The following is a 23,302-nucleotide window of genomic DNA, read 5'->3' on the forward strand; positions in this document are numbered from 1 at the left end:
GGGACTGTTAACCCTGGGAGAGACAGGGACTCTTAACCCAGGGAGAGACAGGGACTGTTAACCCTGGGAGAGACAGGGACTGTTAACCCTGGGAGAGACAGGGACTGTTAACCCAGGGAGAGACAGGGACTGTTAACCCTGGGAGAGACAGGGACTGTTAACCCTGGGAGAGACAGGGACTGTTAACCCAGGGAGAGACAGGGACTGTTAACCCTGGGAGAGACAGGGACTGTTAACCCTGGGAGAGACAGGGACTGTTAACCCTGGGAGAGACAGGGACTGTTAACCCAGGGAGAGACAGGGACTGTTAACCCTGGGAGAGACAGGGACTGTTAACCCAGGGAGAGACAGGGACTGTTAACCCAGGGAGAGACAGGGAGAGACAGGGACTGTTAACCCAGGGAGAGACAGGGAGAGACAGGGACTGTTAACACAGGGAGAGACAGGGACAGACAGGGACTGTTAACCCTGGGAGAGACAGGGACTGTTAACCCTGGGAGAGACAGGGACTGTTAACCCTGGGAGAGACAGGGACTGTTAACCCAGGGAGAGACAGGGACTGTTAACCCTGGGAGAGACAGGGACTGTTAACCCTGGGAGAGACAGGGACTGTTAACCCAGGGAGAGACAGGGACTGTTAACCCAGGGAGAGACAGGGACTGTTAACCCAGGGAGAGACAGGGAGAGACAGGGACTGTTAACCCAGGGAGAGACAGGGAGAGACAGGGACTGTTAACACAGGGAGAGACAGGGACAGACAGGGACTGTTAACCCAGGGAGAGAAAGGGACTGTTAACCCTGGGAGAGACAGGGAGAGACAGGGACTGTTAACCCAGGGAGAGAAAGGGAGAGACAGGGACTGTTAACCCCGGGCTCTACAGGGAGAGACAGGGACTGTTAACCCAGGGAGAGAAAGGGAGAGACAGGGACTGTTAACCCCGGGCTCTACAGGGAGAGACAGGGACTGTTAACCCAGGGAGAGAAAGGGAGAGACAGGGACAGTTAACCCAGGGCAAGAAAGGGAGAGACAGGGACTGTTAACCCAGGGAGAGAAAGGGAGAGACAGGGACAGTTAACCCAGGGCAAGAAAGGGAGAGACAGGGACTGTTAACCCAGGGAGAGACAGGGAGAGACAGGGACTGTTAACCCCGGGCTCTACAGGGAGAGACAGGGACTGTTAACCCAGGGAGAGAAAGGGAGAGACAGGGACTGTTAACCCAGGGAGAGAAAGGGAGAGATAGGGACTGTTAACCCAGGGAGAGAAAGGGAGAGACAGGAACTGTTAACCCAGGGAGAGAAAGGGAGAGACAGGGACTGTTAACCCAGGGAGAGAAAGGGAGAGACAGGAACTGTTAACCCAGGGAGAGAAAGGGAGAGACAGGGACTGTTAACCCAGGGAGAGAAAGGGAGAGACAGGGACTGTTAACCCAGGGAGAGAAAGGGAGAGACAGGGACTGTTAACCCAGGGAGAGACATGGAGAGACAGGGACAGTTAACCCAGGGAGAGACAGGGAGAGAAAGGGACTGTTAACCCAGGGAGAGAAAGGGAGAGACAGGAACTGTTAACCCAGGGAGAGACAGGGAGAGAAAGGGACTGTTAACCCAGGGAGAGAAAGGGACTGTTAACCCAGGGAGAGAAAGGGACTGTTAACCCAGGGAGAGACAGGGACTGTTAACCCAGGGAGAGACAGGGAGAGACAGGGACTGTTAACCCAGGGAGAGACAGGGAGAGACAGGGACTGTTAACCCAGGGAGAGACAGGGACTGTTAACCCAGGGAGAGAAAGGGACTGTTAACCCAGGGAGAGAAAGGGACTGTTAACCCAGGGAAAGACAGGGAGAGACAGGGACTGTTAACCCAGGGAGAGAAAGGGACTGTTAACCCAGGGAGAGAAAGGGACTGTTAACCCAGGGAGAGACAGGGACTGTTAACCCAGGGAGAGACAGGGAGAGACAGGGACTGTTAACCCAGGGAGAGACAGGGAGAGACAGGGACTGTTAACCCAGGGAGAGACAGGGACTGTTAACCCAGGGAGAGAAAGGGAGAGACAGGGACAGTTAACCCAGGACAAGAAAGGGAGAGACAGGGACTGTTAACCCAGGGAGAGAAAGGGAGAGACAGGGACAGTTAACCCAGGGCAAGAAAGGGAGAGACAGGGACTGTTAACCCAGGGAGAGACAGAGAGAGACAGGGACTGTTAACCCTGGGAAAGACAGGGACTGTTAACCCTGGGAGAGACAGGGACTGTTAACCCTGGGAGAGACAGGGACTGTTAACCCAGGGAGAGACAGGGACTGTTAACCCTGGGAGAGACAGGGACTGTTAACCCTGGGAGAGACAGGGACTGTTAACCCAGGGAGAGACAGGGACTGTTAACCCTGGGAGAGACAGGGACTGTTAACCCTGGGAGAGACAGGGACTGTTAACCCAGGGAGAGACAGGGACTGTTAACCCTGGGAGAGACAGGGACTGTTAACCCTGGGAGAGACAGGGACTGTTAACCCTGGGAGAGACAGGGACTGTTAACCCAGGGAGAGACAGGGACTGTTAACCCTGGGAGAGACAGGGACTGTTAACCCAGGGAGAGACAGGGACTGTTAACCCAGGGAGAGACAGGGAGAGACAGGGACTGTTAACCCAGGGAGAGACAGGGAGAGACAGGGACTGTTAACACAGGGAGAGACAGGGACAGACAGGGACTGTTAACCCAGGGAGAGAAAGGGACTGTTAACCCTGGGAGAGACAGGGAGAGACAGGGACTGTTAACCCAGGGAGAGACAGGGAGAGACAGGGACTGTTAACCCAGGGAGAGACAGGGAGAGACAGGGACTGTTAACCCAGGGAGAGAAAGGGAGAGACAGGGACTGTTAACCCCGGGCTCTACAGGGAGAGACAGGGACTGTTAACCCAGGGAGAGAAAGGGAGAGACAGGGACTGTTAACCCCGGGCTCTACAGGGAGAGACAGGGACTGTTAACCCAGGGAGAGAAAGGGAGAGACAGGGACAGTTAACCCAGGGCAAGAAAGGGAGAGACAGGGACTGTTAACCCAGGGAGAGAAAGGGAGAGACAGGGACAGTTAACCCAGGGCAAGAAAGGGAGAGACAGGGACTGTTAACCCAGGGAGAGACAGGGAGAGACAGGGACTGTTAACCCCGGGCTCTACAGGGAGAGACAGGGACTGTTAACCCAGGGAGAGAAAGGGAGAGACAGGGACTGTTAACCCAGGGAGAGAAAGGGAGAGATAGGGACTGTTAACCCAGGGAGAGAAAGGGAGAGACAGGAACTGTTAACCCAGGGAGAGAAAGGGAGAGACAGGGACTGTTAACCCAGGGAGAGAAAGGGAGAGACAGGAACTGTTAACCCAGGGAGAGAAAGGGAGAGACAGGGACTGTTAACCCAGGGAGAGAAAGGGAGAGACAGGGACTGTTAACCCAGGGAGAGACAGGGAGAGACAGGGACAGTTAACCCAGGGAGAGACAGGGAGAGAAAGGGACTGTTAACCCAGGGAGAGAAAGGGAGAGACAGGAACTGTTAACCCAGGGAGAGACAGGGAGAGAAAGGGACTGTTAACCCAGGGAGAGAAAGGGACTGTTAACCCAGGGAGAGAAAGGGACTGTTAACCCAGGGAGAGACAGGGACTGTTAACCCAGGGAGAGACAGGGAGAGACAGGGACTGTTAACCCAGGGAGAGACAGGGAGAGACAGGGACTGTTAACCCAGGGAGAGACAGGGACTGTTAACCCAGGGAGAGAAAGGGACTGTTAACCCAGGGAGAGAAAGGGACTGTTAACCCAGGGAGAGACAGGGAGAGACAGGGACTGTTAACCCAGGGAGAGAAAGGGAGAGACAGGGACTGTTAACCCTGGGAGAGACAGGGACTGTTAACCCAGGGAGAGACAGGGACTGTTAACCCTGGGAGAGACAGGGACTGTTAACCCAGGGAGAGACAGGGACTGTTAACCCAGGGAGAGACAGGGAGAGACAGGGACTGTTAACCCAGGGAGAGACAGGGAGAGACAGGGACTGTTAACACAGGGAGAGACAGGGACAGACAGGGACTGTTAACCCAGGGAGAGAAAGGGACTGTTAACCCTGGGAGAGACAGGGAGAGACAGGGACTGTTAACCCAGGGAGAGACAGGGAGAGACAGGGACTGTTAACCCAGGGAGAGACAGGGAGAGACAGGGACTGTTAACCCAGGGAGAGAAAGGGAGAGACAGGGACTGTTAACCCCGGGCTCTACAGGGAGAGACAGGGACTGTTAACCCAGGGAGAGAAAGGGAGAGACAGGGACTGTTAACCCCGGGCTCTACAGGGAGAGACAGGGACTGTTAACCCAGGGAGAGAAAGGGAGAGACAGGGACAGTTAACCCAGGGCAAGAAAGGGAGAGACAGGGACTGTTAACCCAGGGAGAGAAAGGGAGAGACAGGGACAGTTAACCCAGGGCAAGAAAGGGAGAGACAGGGACTGTTAACCCAGGGAGAGACAGGGAGAGACAGGGACTGTTAACCCCGGGCTCTACAGGGAGAGACAGGGACTGTTAACCCAGGGAGAGAAAGGGAGAGACAGGGACTGTTAACCCAGGGAGAGAAAGGGAGAGATAGGGACTGTTAACCCAGGGAGAGAAAGGGAGAGACAGGAACTGTTAACCCAGGGAGAGAAAGGGAGAGACAGGGACTGTTAACCCAGGGAGAGAAAGGGAGAGACAGGAACTGTTAACCCAGGGAGAGAAAGGGAGAGACAGGGACTGTTAACCCAGGGAGAGAAAGGGAGAGACAGGGACTGTTAACCCAGGGAGAGACAGGGAGAGACAGGGACAGTTAACCCAGGGAGAGACAGGGAGAGAAAGGGACTGTTAACCCAGGGAGAGAAAGGGAGAGACAGGAACTGTTAACCCAGGGAGAGACAGGGAGAGAAAGGGACTGTTAACCCAGGGAGAGAAAGGGACTGTTAACCCAGGGAGAGAAAGGGACTGTTAACCCAGGGAGAGACAGGGACTGTTAACCCAGGGAGAGACAGGGAGAGACAGGGACTGTTAACCCAGGGAGAGACAGGGAGAGACAGGGACTGTTAACCCAGGGAGAGACAGGGACTGTTAACCCAGGGAGAGAAAGGGACTGTTAACCCAGGGAGAGAAAGGGACTGTTAACCCAGGGAGAGACAGGGAGAGACAGGGACTGTTAACCCAGGGAGAGAAAGGGAGAGACAGGGACTGTTAACCCCGGGCTCTACAGGGAGAGACAGGGACTGTTAACCCAGGGAGAGACAGGGACTGTTAACCCAGGGAGAGACAGGGACTGTTAACCCAGGGAGAGAAAGGGACTGTTAACCCAGGGAGAGACAGGGAGAGACAGGGACTGTTAACCCAGGGAGAGAAAGGGAGAGACAGGAACTGTTAACCCAGGGAGAGAAAGGGAGAGACAGGGACTGTTAACCCAGGGAGAGAAAGGGAGAGACAGGGACTGTTAACCCAGGGAGAGAAAGGGAGAGACAGGGACTGTTAACCCCGGGCTCTACAGGGAGAGACAGGGACTGTTAACCCAGGGAGAGAAAGGGAGAGACAGGGACTGTTAACCCAGGGAGAGAAAGGGAGAGATAGGGACTGTTAACCCAGGGAGAGAAAGGGAGAGACAGGAACTGTTAACCCAGGGAGTGAAAGGGAGAGACAGGGACTGTTAACCCAGGGAGAGAAAGGGAGAGACAGGAACTGTTAACCCAGGGAGAGAAAGGGAGAGACAGGGACTGTTAACCCAGGGAGAGAAAGGGAGAGACAGGGACTGTTAACCCAGGGAGAGAAAGGGAGAGACAGGGACTGTTAACCCAGGGAGAGACAGGGAGAGACAGGGACAGTTAACCCAGGGAGAGACAGGGAGAGAAAGGGACTGTTAACCCAGGGAGAGAAAGGGAGAGACAGGAACTGTTAACCCAGGGAGAGACAGGGAGAGAAAGGGACTGTTAACCCAGGGAGAGAAAGGGACTGTTAACCCAGGGAGAGAAAGGGACTGTTAACCCAGGGAGAGACAGGGACTGTTAACCCAGGGAGAGACAGGGAGAGACAGGGACTGTTAACCCAGGGAGAGACAGGGAGAGACAGGGACTGTTAACCCAGGGAGAGACAGGGACTGTTAACCCAGGGAGAGAAAGGGAGAGACAGGGACAGTTAACCCAGGGCAAGAAAGGGAGAGACAGGGACTGTTAACCCAGGGAGAGAAAGGGAGAGACAGGGACAGTTAACCCAGGGCAAGAAAGGGAGAGACAGGGACTGTTAACCCAGGGAGAGACAGAGAGAGACAGGGACTGTTAACCCTGGGAGAGACAGGGACTGTTAACCCTGGGAGAGACAGGGACTGTTAACCCTGGGAGAGACAGGGACTGTTAACCCTGGGAGAGACAGGGACTGTTAACCCAGGGAGAGACAGGGACTGTTAACCCAGGGAGAGACAGGGACTGTTAACCCTGGGAGAGACAGGGACTGTTAACCCAGGGAGAGACAGGGACTGTTAACCCTGGGAGAGACAGGGACTGTTAACCCTGGGAGAGACAGGGACTGTTAACCCAGGGAGAGACAGGGACTGTTAACCCTGGGAGAGACAGGGACTGTTAACCCTGGGAGAGACAGGGACTGTTAACCCAGGGAGAGACAGGGACTGTTAACCCAGGGAGAGACAGGGACTGTTAACCCAGGGAGAGACAGGGAGAGACAGGGACTGTTAACCCAGGGAGAGACAGGGAGAGACAGGGACTGTTAACACAGGGAGAGACAGGGACAGACAGGGACTGTTAACCCAGGGAGAGAAAGGGACTGTTAACCCTGGGAGAGACAGGGAGAGACAGGGACTGTTAACCCAGGGAGAGACAGGGAGAGACAGGGACTGTTAACCCAGGGAGAGACAGGGAGAGACAGGGACTGTTAACCCAGGGAGAGAAAGGGAGAGACAGGGACTGTTAACCCCGGGCTCTACAGGGAGAGACAGGGACTGTTAACCCAGGGAGAGAAAGGGAGAGACAGGGACTGTTAACCCCGGGCTCTACAGGGAGAGACAGGGACTGTTAACCCAGGGAGAGAAAGGGAGAGACAGGGACAGTTAACCCAGGGCAAGAAAGGGAGAGACAGGGACTGTTAACCCAGGGAGAGAAAGGGAGAGACAGGGACAGTTAACCCAGGGCAAGAAAGGGAGAGACAGGGACTGTTAACCCAGGGAGAGACAGGGAGAGACAGGGACTGTTAACCCCGGGCTCTACAGGGAGAGACAGGGACTGTTAACCCAGGGAGAGAAAGGGAGAGACAGGGACTGTTAACCCAGGGAGAGAAAGGGAGAGATAGGGACTGTTAACCCAGGGAGAGAAAGGGAGAGACAGGAACTGTTAACCCAGGGAGAGAAAGGGAGAGACAGGGAATGTTAACCCAGGGAGAGAAAGGGAGAGACAGGAACTGTTAACCCAGGGAGAGAAAGGGAGAGACAGGGACTGTTAACCCAGGGAGAGAAAGGGAGAGACAGGGACTGTTAACCCAGGCAGAGAAAGGGAGAGACAGGGACTGTTAACCCAGGGAGAGACAGGGAGAGACAGGGACAGTTAACCCAGGGAGAGACAGGGAGAGAAAGGGACTGTTAACCCAGGGAGAGAAAGGGAGAGACAGGAACTGTTAACCCAGGGAGAGACAGGGAGAGAAAGGGACTGTTAACCCAGGGAGAGAAAGGGACTGTTAACCCAGGGAGAGAAAGGGACTGTTAACCCAGGGAGAGACAGGGACTGTTAACCCAGGGAGAGACAGGGAGAGACAGGGACTGTTAACCCAGGGAGAGACAGGGAGAGACAGGGACTGTTAACCCAGGGAGAGACAGGGACTGTTAACCCAGGGAGAGAAAGGGACTGTTAACCCAGGGAGAGAAAGGGACTGTTAACCCAGGGAGAGACAGGGAGAGACAGGGACTGTTAACCCAGGGAGAGAAAGGGAGAGACAGGGACTGTTAACCCCGGGCTCTACAGGGAGAGACAGGGACTGTTAACCCAGGGAGAGACAGGGACTGTTAACCCAGGGAGAGACAGGGACTGTTAACCCAGGGAGAGAAAGGGACTGTTAACCCTGGGAGAGACAGGGAGAGACAGGGACTGTTAACCCAGGGAGAGAAAGGGAGAGACAGGAACTGTTAACCCAGGGAGAGAAAGGGAGAGACAGGGACTGTTAACCCAGGGAGAGAAAGGGAGAGACAGGGACTGTTAACCCAGGGAGAGAAAGGGAGAGACAGGGACTGTTAACCCCGGGCTCTACAGGGAGAGACAGGGACTGTTAACCCAGGGAGAGAAAGGGAGAGACAGGGACTGTTAACCCAGGGAGAGAAAGGGAGAGATAGGGACTGTTAACCCAGGGAGAGAAAGGGAGAGACAGGAACTGTTAACCCAGGGAGTGAAAGGGAGAGACAGGGACTGTTAACCCAGGGAGAGAAAGGGAGAGACAGGAACTGTTAACCCAGGGAGAGAAAGGGAGAGACAGGGACTGTTAACCCAGGGAGAGAAAGGGAGAGACAGGGACTGTTAACCCAGGGAGAGAAAGGGAGAGACAGGGACTGTTAACCCAGGGAGAGACAGGGAGAGACAGGGACAGTTAACCCAGGGAGAGACAGGGAGAGAAAGGGACTGTTAACCCAGGGAGAGAAAGGGAGAGACAGGAACTGTTAACCCAGGGAGAGACAGGGAGAGAAAGGGACTGTTAACCCAGGGAGAGAAAGGGACTGTTAACCCAGGGAGAGAAAGGGACTGTTAACCCAGGGAGAGACAGGGACTGTTAACCCAGGGAGAGACAGGGAGAGACAAGGACTGTTAACCCAGGGAGAGACAGGGAGAGACAGGGACTGTTAACCCAGGGAGAGACAGGGACTGTTAACCCAGGGAGAGAAAGGGAGAGACAGGGACAGTTAACCCAGGGCAAGAAAGGGAGAGACAGGGACTGTTAACCCAGGGAGAGAAAGGGAGAGACAGGGACAGTTAACCCAGGGCAAGAAAGGGAGAGACAGGGACTGTTAACCCAGGGAGAGACAGAGAGAGACAGGGACTGTTAACCCTGGGAGAGACAGGGACTGTTAACCCTGGGAGAGACAGGGACTGTTAACCCTGGGAGAGACAGGGACTGTTAACCCTGGGAGAGACAGGGACTGTTAACCCAGGGAGAGACAGGGACTGTTAACCCAGGGAGAGACAGGGACTGTTAACCCTGGGAGAGACAGGGACTGTTAACCCAGGGAGAGACAGGGACTGTTAACCCTGGGAGAGACAGGGACTGTTAACCCTGGGAGAGACAGGGACTGTTAACCCTGGGAGAGACAGGGACTGTTAACCCTGGGAGAGACAGGGACTGTTAACCCAGGGAGAGACAGGGACTGTTAACCCTGGGAGAGACAGGGACTGTTAACCCTGGGAGAGACAGGGACTGTTAACCCAGGGAGAGACAGGGACTGTTAACCCAGGGAGAGACAGGGACTGTTAACCCAGGGAGAGAAAGGGAGAGACAGGAACTGTTAACCCAGGGAGAGACAGGGAGAGAAAGGGACTGTTAACCCAGGGAGAGAAAGGGACTGTTAACCCAGGGAGAGAAAGGGACTGTTAACCCAGGGAGAGACAGGGACTGTTAACCCAGGGAGAGACAGGGAGAGACAGGGACTGTTAACCCAGGGAGAGACAGGGAGAGACAGGGACTGTTAACCCAGGGAGAGACAGGGACTGTTAACCCAGGGAGAGAAAGGGACTGTTAACCCAGGGAGAGAAAGGGACTGTTAACCCAGGGAGAGACAGGGAGAGACAGGGACTGTTAACCCAGGGAGAGAAAGGGAGAGACAGGGACTGTTAACCCCGGGCTCTACAGGGAGAGACAGGGACTGTTAACCCAGGGAGAGACAGGGACTGTTAACCCAGGGAGAGACAGGGACTGTTAACCTAGGGAGAGAAAGGGACTGTTAACCCTGGGAGAGACAGGGAGAGACAGGGACTGTTAACCCAGGGAGAGAAAGGGAGAGACAGGAACTGTTAACCCAGGGAGAGAAAGGGAGAGACAGGGACTGTTAACCCAGGGAGAGAAAGGGAGAGACAGGGAATGTTAACCCAGGGAGAGAAAGGGAGAGACAGGGACTGTTAACCCAGGGAGAGAAAGGGAGAGACAGGAACTGTTAACCCAGGGAGAGAAAGGGAGAGACAGGGACTGTTAACCCAGGGAGAGAAAGGGAGAGATAGGGACTGTTAACCCAGGGAGAGAAAGGGAGAGACAGGAACTGTTAACCCAGGGAGTGAAAGGGAGAGACAGGGACTGTTAACCCAGGGAGAGAAAGGGAGAGACAGGAACTGTTAACCCAGGGAGAGAAAGGGAGAGACAGGGACTGTTAACCCAGGGAGAGAAAGGGAGAGACAGGGACTGTTAACCCAGGGAGAGAAAGGGAGAGACAGGGACTGTTAACCCAGGGAGAGACAGGGAGAGACAGGGACAGTTAACCCAGGGAGAGACAGGGAGAGAAAGGGACTGTTAACCCAGGGAGAGAAAGGGAGAGACAGGAACTGTTAACCCAGGGAGAGACAGGGAGAGAAAGGGACTGTTAACCCAGGGAGAGAAAGGGACTGTTAACCTAGGGAGAGAAAGGGACTGTTAACCCAGGGAGAGACAGGGACTGTTAACCCAGGGAGAGACAGGGAGAGACAGGGACTGTTAACCCAGGGAGAGACAGGAAGAGACAGGGACTGTTAACCCAGGGAGAGACAGGGACTGTTAACCCAGGGAGAGAAAGGGAGAGACAGGGACAGTTAACCCAGGGCAAGAAAGGGAGAGACAGGGACTGTTAACCCAGGGAGAGAAAGGGAGAGACAGGGACAGTTAACCCAGGGCAAGAAAGGGAGAGACAGGGACTGTTAACCCAGGGAGAGACAGAGAGAGACAGGGACTGTTAACCCTGGGAGAGACAGGGACTGTTAACCCTGGGAGAGACAGGGACTGTTAACCCTGGGAGAGACAGGGACTGTTAACCCTGGGAGAGACAGGGACTGTTAACCCTGGGAGAGACAGGGACTGTTAACCCAGGGAGAGACAGGGACTGTTAACCCAGGGAGAGACAGGGACTGTTAACCCTGGGAGAGACAGGGACTGTTAACCCAGGGAGAGACAGGGACTGTTAACCCTGGGAGAGACAGGGACTGTTAACCCTGGGAGAGACAGGGACTGTTAACCCTGGGAGAGACAGGGACTGTTAACCCTGGGAGAGACAGGGACTGTTAACCCAGGGAGAGACAGGGACTGTTAACCCTGGGAGAGACAGGGACTGTTAACCCTGGGAGAGACAGGGACTGTTAACCCAGGGAGAGACAGGGACTGTTAACCCAGGGAGAGACAGGGACTGTTAACCCGGGGAGAGACAGGGAGAGACAGGGACTGTTAACCCAGGGAGAGACAGGGAGAGACAGGGACTGTTAACCCTGGGAGAGACAGGGAGAGACAGGGACTGTTAACCCAGGGAGAGACAGGGAGAGACAGGGACTGTTAACCCAGGGAGAGACAGGGAGAGACAGGGACTGTTAACCCAGGGAGAGAAAGGGAGAGACAGGGACTGTTAACCCCGGGCTCTACAGGGAGAGACAGGGACTGTTAACCCAGGGAGAGAAAGGGAGAGACAGGGACTGTTAACCCCGGGCTCTACAGGGAGAGACAGGGACTGTTAACCCAGGGAGAGAAAGGGAGAGACAGGGACAGTTAACCCAGGGCAAGAAAGGGAGAGACAGGGACTGTTAACCCAGGGAGAGAAAGGGAGAGACAGGGACAGTTAACCCAGGGCAAGAAAGGGAGAGACAGGGACTGTTAACCCAGGGAGAGACAGGGAGAGACAGGGACTGTTAACCCCGGGCTCTACAGGGAGAGACAGGGACTGTTAACCCAGGGAGAGAAAGGGAGAGACAGGGACTGTTAACCCAGGGAGAGAAAGGGAGAGATAGGGACTGTTAACCCAGGGAGAGAAAGGGAGAGACAGGAACTGTTAACCCAGGGAGAGAAAGGGAGAGACAGGGAATGTTAACCCAGGGAGAGAAAGGGAGAGACAGGAACTGTTAACCCAGGGAGAGAAAGGGAGAGACAGGGACTGTTAACCCAGGGAGAGAAAGGGAGAGACAGGGACTGTTAACCCAGGCAGAGAAAGGGAGAGACAGGGACTGTTAACCCAGGGAGAGACAGGGAGAGACAGGGACAGTTAACCCAGGGAGAGACAGGGAGAGAAAGGGACTGTTAACCCAGGGAGAGAAAGGGAGAGACAGGAACTGTTAACCCAGGGAGAGACAGGGAGAGAAAGGGACTGTTAACCCAGGGAGAGAAAGGGACTGTTAACCCAGGGAGAGAAAGGGACTGTTAACCCAGGGAGAGACAGGGACTGTTAACCCAGGGAGAGACAGGGAGAGACAGGGACTGTTAACCCAGGGAGAGACAGGGAGAGACAGGGACTGTTAACCCAGGGAGAGACAGGGACTGTTAACCCAGGGAGAGAAAGGGACTGTTAACCCAGGGAGAGAAAGGGACTGTTAACCCAGGGAGAGACAGGGAGAGACAGGGACTGTTAACCCAGGGAGAGAAAGGGAGAGACAGGGACTGTTAACCCCGGGCTCTACAGGGAGAGACAGGGACTGTTAACCCAGGGAGAGACAGGGACTGTTAACCCAGGGAGAGACAGGGACTGTTAACCCAGGGAGAGAAAGGGACTGTTAACCCTGGGAGAGACAGGGAGAGACAGGGACTGTTAACCCAGGGAGAGAAAGGGAGAGACAGGAACTGTTAACCCAGGGAGAGAAAGGGAGAGACAGGGACTGTTAACCCAGGGAGAGAAAGGGAGAGACAGGGACTGTTAACCCAGGGAGAGAAAGGGAGAGACAGGGACTGTTAACCCCGGGCTCTACGGGGAGAGACAGGGACTGTTAACCCAGGGAGAGAAAGGGAGAGACAGGGACTGTTAACCCAGGGAGAGAAAGGGAGAGATAGGGACTGTTAACCCAGGGAGAGAAAGGGAGAGACAGGAACTGTTAACCCAGGGAGTGAAAGGGAGAGACAGGGACTGTTAACCCAGGGAGAGAAAGGGAGAGACAGGAACTGTTAACCCAGGGAGAGAAAGGGAGAGACAGGGACTGTTAACCCAGGGAGAGAAAGGGAGAGACAGGGACTGTTAACCCAGGGAGAGAAAGGGAGAGACAGGGACTGTTAACCCAGGGAGAGACAGGGAGAGACAGGGACAGTTAACCCAGGGAGAGACAGGGAGAGAAAGGGACTGTTAACCCAGGGAGAGAAAGGGAGAGACAGGAACTGTTAACCCAGGGAGAGACAGGGAGAGAAAGGGACTGTTAACCCAGGGAGAGAAAGGGACTGTTAACCCAGGGAGAGAAAGGGACTGTTAACCCAGGGAGAGACAGGGACTGTTAACCCAGGGAGAGACAGGGAGAGACAGGGACTGTTAACCCAGGGAGAGACAGGGAGAGACAGGGACTGTTAACCCAGGGAGAGACAGGGACTGTTAACCCAGGGAGAGAAAGGGAGAGACAGGGACAGTTAACCCAGGGCAAGAAAGGGAGAGACAGGGACGTTAACCCAGGGAGAGAAAGGGAGAGACAGGGACAGTTAACCCAGGGCAAGAAAGGGAGAGACAGGGACTGTTAACCCAGGGAGAGACAGAGAGAGACAGGGACTGTTAACCCTGGGAGAGACAGGGACTGTTAACCCTGGGAGAGACAGGGACTGTTAACCCTGGGAGAGACAGGGACTGTTAACCCTGGGAGAGACAGGGACTGTTAACCCAGGGAGAGACAGGGACTGTTAACCCAGGGAGAGACAGGGACTGTTAACCCTGGGAGAGACAGGGACTGTTAACCCAGGGAGAGACAGGGACTGTTAACCCTGGGAGAGACAGGGACTGTTAACCCTGGGAGAGACAGGGACTGTTAACCCTGGGAGAGACAGGGACTGTTAACCCTGGGAGAGACAGGGACTGTTAACCCAGGGAGAGACAGGGACTGTTAACCCTGGGAGAGACAGGGACTGTTAACCCTGGGAGAGACAGGGACTGTTAACCCAGGGAGAGACAGGGACTGTTAACCCAGGGAGAGACAGGGACTGTTAACCCAGGGAGAGACAGGGAGAGACAGGGACTGTTAACCCAGGGAGAGACAGGGAGAGACAGGGACTGTTAACACAGGGAGAGACAGGGACAGACAGGGACTGTTAACCCAGGGAGAGAAAGGGACTGTTAACCCTGGGAGAGACAGGGAGAGACAGGGACTGTTAACCCAGGGAGAGACAGGGAGAGACAGGGACTGTTAACCCAGGGAGAGACAGGGAGAGACAGGGACTGTTAACCCAGGGAGAGAAAGGGAGAGACAGGGACTGTTAACCCCGGGCTCTACAGGGAGAGACAGGGACTGTTAACCCAGGGAGAGAAAGGGAGAGACAGGGACTGTTAACCCCGGGCTCTACAGGGAGAGACAGGGACTGTTAACCCAGGGAGAGAAAGGGAGAGACAGGGACAGTTAACCCAGGGCAAGAAAGGGAGAGACAGGGACTGTTAACCCAGGGAGAGAAAGGGAGAGACAGGGACAGTTAACCCAGGGCAAGAAAGGGAGAGACAGGGACTGTTAACCCAGGGAGAGACAGGGAGAGACAGGGACTGTTAACCCCGGGCTCTACAGGGAGAGACAGGGACTGTTAACCCAGGGAGAGAAAGGGAGAGACAGGGACTGTTAACCCAGGGAGAGAAAGGGAGAGATAGGGACTGTTAACCCAGGGAGAGAAAGGGAGAGACAGGAACTGTTAACCCAGGGAGAGAAAGGGAGAGACAGGGACTGTTAACCCAGGGAGAGAAAGGGAGAGACAGGAACTGTTAAGCCAGGGAGAGAAAGGGAGAGACAGGGACTGTTAACCCAGGGAGAGAAAGGGAGAGACAGGGACTGTTAACCCAGGGAGAGAAAGGGAGAGACAGGGACTGTTAACCCAGGGAGAGACAGGGAGAGACAGGGACAGTTAACCCAGGGAGAGACAGGGAGAGAAAGGGACTGTTAACCCAGGGAGAGAAAGGGAGAGACAGGAACTGTTAACCCAGGGAGAGACAGGGAGAGAAAGGGACTGTTAACCCAGGGAGAGAAAGGGACTGTTAACCCAGGGAGAGAAAGGGACTGTTAACCCAGGGAGAGACAGGGACTGTTAACCCAGGGAGAGACAGGGAGAGACAGGGACTGTTAACCCAGGGAGAGACAGGGAGAGACAGGGACTGTTAACCCAGGGAGAGACAGGGACTGTTAACCCAGGGAGAGAAAGGGACTGTTAACCCAGGGAGAGAAAGGGACTGTTAACCCAGGGAGAGACAGGGAGAGACAGGGACTGTTAACCCAGGGAGAGAAAGGGAGAGACAGGGACTGTTAACCCCAGGCTCTACAGGGAGAGACAGGGACTGTTAACCCAGGGAGAGACAGGGACTGTTAACCCAGGGAGAGACAGGGACTGTTAACCCAGGGAGAGAAAGGGACTGTTAACCCTGGGAGAGACAGGGAGAGACAGGGACTGTTAACCCAGGGAGAGACAGGGAGAGAAAGGGACTGTTAACCCAGGGAGAGAAAGGGACTGTTAACCCAGGGAGAGAAAGGGACTGTTAACCCAGGGAGAGAAAGGGACTGTTAACCCAGGGAGAGAAAGGGACTGTTAACCCAGGGAGAGACAGGGAGAGACAGGGACTGTTAACCCAGGGAGAGAAAGGGACTGTTAACCCAGGGAGAGAAAGGGACTGTTAACCCTGGGAGAGACAGGGAGAGACAGGGACTGTTAACCCAGGGAGAGACAGGGAGAGACAGGGACTGTTAACCCAGGGAGAGAAAGGGAGAGACAGGGACTGTTAACCCAGGGAGAGACAGGGAGAGACAGGGACTGTTAACCCAGGGAGAGACAGGGAGAGACAGGGACTGTTAACCCAGGGAGAGACAGGGAGAGACAGGGACTGTTAACCCAGGGAGAGACAGGGAGAGACAGGGACTGTTAACCCAGGGATCTACAGGGGAAAGAGAGGGACTAGCTGGGCCTCACTCTGGCCTACTTTACAGATGGAGGGAGTGGACTGGGGTAGATTGGACTGGGGTAGGTTGGACTGGGGTAGAGTGGACTGGGGTAGATTGGACTGGGGTAGATTGGACTGGGGTAGAGTGGACTTGGGGTAGAGTGGACTGGGGTAGATTGGACTGGGGTAGATTGGACTGGGGTAGAGTGGACTTGGGTAGGTTGGACTGGGGTAGAGTGGACTGGGGAAGCTCAGACTGGGGTAGATTGGACTGGGGTAGATTGGACTGGGGTAGAGTGGACTGGGGTAGATTGGACTGGGGAAGCTCAGACTGGGGTAGATTGGACTGGGGTAGATTGGACTGGGGTAGAGTGGACTGGGGAAGCTCAGACTGGGGTAGATTGGACTGGGGTAGAGTGGACTGGGGAAGCTCAGACTGGGGTAGATTGGACTGGGGTAGAGTGGACTGGGGAAGCTCAGACTGGGGTAGATTGGACTGGGGTAGAGTGGACTGGGGAAGCTCAGACTGGGGTAGGTTGGACTGGGGTAGAGTGGACTGGGGTAGATTAGACTGGGGTAGAGTGGACTGGGGTAGAGTGGACTGGGGTAGATTAGACTGGGGTAGAGTGGACTGGGGTAGAGTGGACTGGGGTAGAGTGGACTGGGGTAGAGTGGACTGGGGTAGAGTGGACTGGGGAAGCTCAGACTGGGGTAGAGTGGACTGGGGTAGAGTGGACTGGGGTAGAGTGGACTGGGGTAGATTAGACTGGGGTAGATTGGACTGGGGTAGAGTGGACTGGGGTAGATTAGACTGGGGAAGCTCAGACTGGGGTAGATTGGACTACATCAATCCATTGGTCTCTGTTACTACTAACTACTGAGGTACATCAATCCATTGGTCTCTGTTACTACTAACTACTGAGGTACATCAATCCATTGGTCTCTGTTACTACTAACTACTGAGGTACATCAATCCATTGGTCTCTGTTACTACTAACTACTGAGGTACATCAATCCATTGGTGTCTCTGTGACTACAGGCATGTCTGAGCTCTGTAGGGGAGATTGGAGGGGGGGGGGGGGGGGTGTAAGTGGGGTGTGTGTTAGGGTGTGGGTCGGGGTCGGGGTTCAGCATTAATTATTTCCCTTCCACTGCCCTTGTCAAAACACAGACCTCCTCTAAGAGACACTAATCACACCTTAAGCCCCCTCACACTCCGCTGGGAAACAGAATGTATGTGTGTGTGTGTGTGTGCAAGCGCGTGTGTGTGTGTGTGTGTGTGTGTGTGTGTGTGTGTGTGTGTGTGTGTGTGTGTGTGTGTGTGTGTGTGTGTGTGTGTGTGTGTGTGTGTGTGTGTGTGTGTGTGCTGACTCCTTGAGTAACCACATCCTGTACAGCTGAGACTGCTTTACACAGTCTCTGTGTACTGTACTGAACTGTGTGTGTGTGTGTGTGTGTGTGTGTGTGTGTGTGTGTGTGTGTGTGTGTGTGTGTGTGTGTGTGTGTGTGTGTGTGTGTGTGTGTGTGTGTGTGTGTGTGTGTGTGTGTGTGTGTGCTGACTCCTTGAGTAACCACATCCTGTACAGCTGAGACTGCTTTACACAGTCTCTGTGTACTGTACTGAACTGTGTGTGTGTGTGTGTGTGTGTGTGTGTGTGTGTGTGTGTGTGTGTGTGTGTGTGTGTGTGTGTGTGTGTGTGTGTGTGTGTGTGTGTGTGTGTGTGTGTGTGTGTGTGTGTGTGTGTTTGTGTGTGTGTGTGTGTGTGTACGTATGTACTGTACTGTACTGTAACATAACATGTAACATGTAACATGTTCAGTGTTACATAACGATCCAACCCATTACCATCCTGATGTACTGATTAGATAACGTGTGTGAACTCACCAGGTCATGTTATCAATCATCCTGATGTACTGATCAGATAACGTGTGTGAACTCACCAGGTCATGTTATCAATCATCCTGATGTACTGTACTGATCAGACTTTTCATTTAGAGACAAACTCCAACCTTAAATAAAAACACATTCCCGGTGCTCCTTCTTTCAGAAATCAAGGTAACTGCCAAAATAAAGGAAACACTTGAGTGAATGAGGGGCACAAAGAACATTGAAAGCAGCTGCTCTGTCACCAGGTCTCAAACCAATTGAACACTTCTGGGAGATTCTGAAGCGACGCCTGAAGACAGCGTTTTCCACCACCATCAACAAAAAACATGGAGGGATGGTGTCTTATCCCTCCAATACAGTTCCAGACACTTATGGAATCCATACCAAGGCACACTGAAGTTTCTCTGTCAGCTCTGTCAGCTCTATCAGCTCTGGCAGCTCTGTCAGCTCTGGCAGCTCTGTCAGCTCTATCAGCTCTGGCAGCTCTGTCATCTCTGTCAGCTCTGGCAGCTCTGGCAGCTCTGTCAGCTCTGTCAGCTCGTTGTGGCCCAACGTCTTATTAATACATTTGGACTCTATTATTGTCTGGCACATGCTTGTTTGCTATTTTGACATGTTAAAGACGGTGCTCAACTATTTTCAAATCCCTAACGGGAGGATTAGTAATTTACCTGTCTTATATGAGCTTTCAATGTGCGTTGTGCTGCGGTGGGAGGGGAGGGGAGGGAAGGGGAGGGGTGGGGAGGGGTGGGGTGGGGTGGGGAGGGGAGGGGAGGCCTTATCTGAGGTCCTTAAAAACGTACGCCAAAGTGCAAATTTCAGTAAAGCGCTGTTGGTGTTATTTAAATCATTTCTTAAACATTGAATATAAATGACAGAAGACGTGAGAAGTAAATCAGAAAGTTTGTTAGTTATGATGCGTGTTCTAAAGCAGAATTTACAAATGTTTGTGTGAGATGTATTGTAGCATTTGGAGGGGCGTGGCCACCAAGCGCAGGTGACCATGGTCTGCTCATTAATTAAGGGAGACTCCCGTACTAATTAGGAGGGGGGGGGGAGAGTTTCTGCTCTAGTCCAGTTCTTTAACGGTATTCTATATATTTTGTTACCGTACAGATTATACTATCTAAACTGTTGTTGTAGAGTTGTTTACTTTGCTAAGTGTTTAATTGACTTAGTGCTTTCTTTTAATACAAGTGTTTCCTGGCACCTGGTCTCTGCCAGGGTATATATGCTCACCTGTGGATCTTTATGGGAGTTGAAGATGGCTGCCTGGCTCTGCAAGGGTTAGCTAGGGTTGTTCTGAGCCCTAGAGGCAGGTCAGACTGTCCAGTTGGATTATTTGTATACTTTGTAAAAACTTGCACTTGCACCTGCTCCAAAAACCCTAAAATAAAAACTATGCACTGGATCTTCTACTTCCTGCCTCTCCCTGCTCACCAACACCAGCATGACAGCTCCAACCATCTCTACTTCCTGCCTCTCCCTGCTCACCAACACCAGCCAGACAGCTACAACCATCTCTACTTCTTGCCTCTCCCTGCTCACCAACATCAGCCAGACAGCTCCAACCATCTCTACTTCCTGCCTCTCCCTGCTCCCTGCTCACCAGCCAGACAGCTCCAACCATCTCTACTTCCTGCCTCTCCCTGCTCACCAACACCAGCCAGACAGCTACAACCATCTCTACTTCCTGTCTCTCCCTGCTCACCGACATCAGCCAGACAGCTCCAACCATCTCTACTTCCTGCCTCTCCCTGCTCACCGACACCAGCCAGACAGCTCCAACCATCTCTACTTCCTGTCTCTCCCTGCTCACAAACATCAGCCAGACAGCTACAAACATGCAAGGCAAGAAAGAGGCCTACCTTCCACCCACAATTTGGCAGGGTAATGGACTGGTAACGGCAGGGTGATGAGCTGGTAATGGCAGGTTATTAAGCAGGTAATGGGTAGGTAATGAACTGGTAATGGGAGGGTAATGAGCTGTTAATGGCAGGGTACTGAGCTGGCGATGGCAGGGTAATGAACTGGTAATGGGAGGGTAATGAGCTGTTAATGGCATGGTAATGAGCCGGCAATGCAAGGGTAATGTCAGGGTAATGAACCAGTAATAACAGGTTAATGAGCTGTTAATAGCAGGGTAATGAGCTGGTAATGGAAGATTAATGATCTGTTAATGACAGGGTAATACGTTGGTAATGTCGGGTTAATGAGCTGGTAATGGCAGGGTAATACATTGGTAATGTCAGGTTAATGAGCTGGTAATGGGAGGTTAATGAGCTGGTAATGGCAGGTTAATGAGCTGGTAATGAGCTGGTAATGGCAGGGTAATGAGCTGGTAATGGCAGGGTAATGAGCTGGTAATGCTATTCATTGATTACAGCTCAGCGTTGAAAAACCATAGTGCCATCAAAGCTCATCAATAAGCTAAGGACCCTGGGACTGAACACCTCCCTCTGCAACTGGTTCCTTGATCTCCTGACGCCCCCCCCCCCCCCCCCCCCCCAGGTGGTAAGAATAGGTAACAACACATCCGCCACGCTGATCCTCAACACAGGGGTCCCTCAGGGGTGCATGCTTAGTCCCCTCCTGTACTCCCTGTTCACTCATGACTGCATGGCCTTGCACAACTCCAACACCATCATCAAGTTTGCCGATGACACAACAGTGGTAGGCCTGATCACCGACAATGATGAGAAAGCCTATAGAGAGGAGGTCAGAGACCTGACCATGTGGTGTAAGGACAACAACCTCTCCCTCAACATTATCAAGAGTAAGGAGATGATTGTGGACTACAGGAAAAGGAGGACCGAGCAGGCCCCCATTCTCATCGACAGGGCTGCAGTGGAGCAGGTCGAGAACTTCAAGTTCCTTGGTGTCCACATCAACAACAAACTATCATGGTACAAACACATTAAGACAGTCGTGAAGAGGGCACGACAAAGCCTATTCGTCAAAAGTTTCTACAGCTGCACCATCAAGAGAATCCTGACTGGTTGCATCACTGCCTGGTATGGCAACTGCTCGGCCTCCGACCGCAAGGCACTACAGAGTGTAGTGCGAACGGCCCAGTACATCACCCCAGTCATAGACTGTTCTCTCTGCGACCGCACGGCAAGCGGTACCGGAGCGCCAAGTCTAGGTCCAAAAGGCTCCTTAAAACAGCTTCTACCCCCAAGCCATAAGACTGCTGAACAGTTAATCAAATGTACCCAAAACATTTTACTAATCTATTTTTTACTCAACACGTGTCTCTTCTTAACTTCTTAAAGTATTGTTGGTTAAAGGGCTTGTAAGTAAGCATTTCACTGTAAGGTACCTGTTGTATTCGGAGCATGTGACACATAACATGTGATTTGATGTGATTAATAGCAGGGTACCTTCTATGACACAGTGTTCTGGTATGGGGATCTGTTGAACCATCTCAGAACAGAACTCTTTGATCTTCTCCATGTTGTCCCTCAGGTGGCTGTACAGCTTGTCCTCTGTCCCCTCTCCTAGTCCTCCTCCTCTCCCTCCTTCCCCCTCTCCCGGTCGATCCCTCTGTTCCTCACTGGGCGTGGCCGGAGGGGTGGAGGGAGACAGGGAGTTCTCATTGGTTAGTTTCCTCTCAGTGGGAGAGGTGTCTAAGGCTTCTGTTTGGTGATTGGGTGGGGATTCTGAGAGGAATGCGTCAGATGTTAGCTCCACCCCTTCTCCATCCTGTCCGCTGTCAGAGTTGACGGACCGTGACCTCACGGCTTGCAGAGCCAGACTCTTTGACCTGAGGAAGGCACACACACACACACACACACACACACACACACACACACACACACACACACACACACACACACACACACACACACACACACACATCAACCTCGCTTATGGTGTAATCAATCAAATCAAATCAAATGTATTTTACATCAGCAGATGTCACAAAGTGTTGTACAGAAACGCAGCCTAAAACCCCAAACAGCAAGCAATGCAGATATAGAAGCACGGTAACGACATATTCATAAGGTGATGTATTATACTGTAACAGCTTATACAAGACATTTAGAAGTGATGTTAACCTGTTAAGACACTTGAATTAATTTTTTTGCCACACAGTGTTACGTGGGAGAGAGTGAATTAGTACTACATAAATAAGTTGTTTTGTCTTGAGTCTGGGTTTTTAATTTCCTGTACTGTTGTTTATGTATCCATTTTGTATCAATGTGTTAATTCTTGCACTGATATCCTGTATACACCTGGTGGGATGTTTGTATGTTCCTGTTGCCCGGTTTGAAACAAAAAGATCAAGTCAAGAGCACATAAAAAGCTACATTTCAGCAGGTCATGTGTGCTGACGTAGGTATGTGTGTTTCTATAGACCAGTGGTCACTATCTGTCAAGTCAAGATCACTATCTGAGTCAAGATCACTATCTGAATCAAGATCACTATCTGAGTCAAGATCACTATCTGAGTCAAGATCACTATCTGAGTCAAGGTCACTATCTGAGTCAAGATCACTTTCTGAGTCAAGATCACTTTCTGAGTCAAGATCACTATCTGAGTCAAGATCACTTTCTGAGTCATGATCACTTTCTGAGTCAAGATCACTTTCTGAGTCAAGATCACTATCTGAGTCAAGATCACTTTCTGAGTCAAGGTCACTATCTGAGTCAAGATCACTATCTGAGTCAAGATCACTATCTGAGTCAAGATCACTTTCTGAGTCATGATCACTTTCTGAGTCAAGATCACTTTCTGAGTCAAGATCACTATCTGAGTCAAGATCACTTTCTGAGTCAAGATCATTATCTGAGTCAAAATGCGAGCCGAGATCTACAGCTTAAACATGAACTCACTTCGAAAAACTGTAGCTCTTTGTTGTATTCATTGACAGTCTCTCTTTAGACATACTTTTAAACGTTTTGAAATCTGACGGTATAAACTTTGCTGTCGCTTCTTTTTTTTAAGCCTGCTAAGTAGCTGCAGACAAATCTGAGCAATCTAAATCCACCGGGATGACGTTCTTGGACCCCGACCGGTAGGAGAGGGAAAAGTTGAACCGGGTAAACAGCAGGGCCCATCTCGCTTGCCTGGAGTTGTGGCGCTTGGTGGTGCGGAGATACTCCAGGATTTTGTGGTCGGTCCACACAATGAACAGATGTTCCGACCCTTCAAGCCACTGCCTCCATTCCTCCAACGCCATCTTCACCGCGAGAAGCTCCCGATTCCCCACATCGTAGTTCCTCTCTGTGGCATTGAGGCGGTGGTAGAAGAAGGCGCAGGGATGAAGCTTAAGGTCCAGGGCAGAACGTTGAGAAAGGACAGCCCCCAATCCGACATCTGAAGCATCGACCTCCACCACAAACTGACGGGAAGGGTCAGGATG

At 52.8% G+C, this 23,302-nt stretch overlaps 1 protein-coding gene across 1 annotated transcript in view; it reads right to left on the bottom strand.

Moving 5' to 3' along the window:
* The window catches only part of LOC129831691 (ventricular zone-expressed PH domain-containing protein-like), a 218,039-nt gene that overhangs the window by 73,615 nt on the left and 121,122 nt on the right, over nt 1–23,302 (bottom strand). The window contains exon 8 of the mRNA XM_055895060.1: nt 21,317–21,699. Coding sequence (XP_055751035.1) covers nt 21,317–21,699 — 383 coding nt within the window. The remainder of the gene's footprint in view (nt 1–21,316; nt 21,700–23,302) is intronic.

The sequence above is a fragment of the Salvelinus fontinalis genome, chromosome 33, assembly GCF_029448725.1.
Source record: "Salvelinus fontinalis isolate EN_2023a chromosome 33, ASM2944872v1, whole genome shotgun sequence".
Lineage (NCBI taxonomy): Eukaryota > Metazoa > Chordata > Actinopteri > Salmoniformes > Salmonidae > Salvelinus > Salvelinus fontinalis.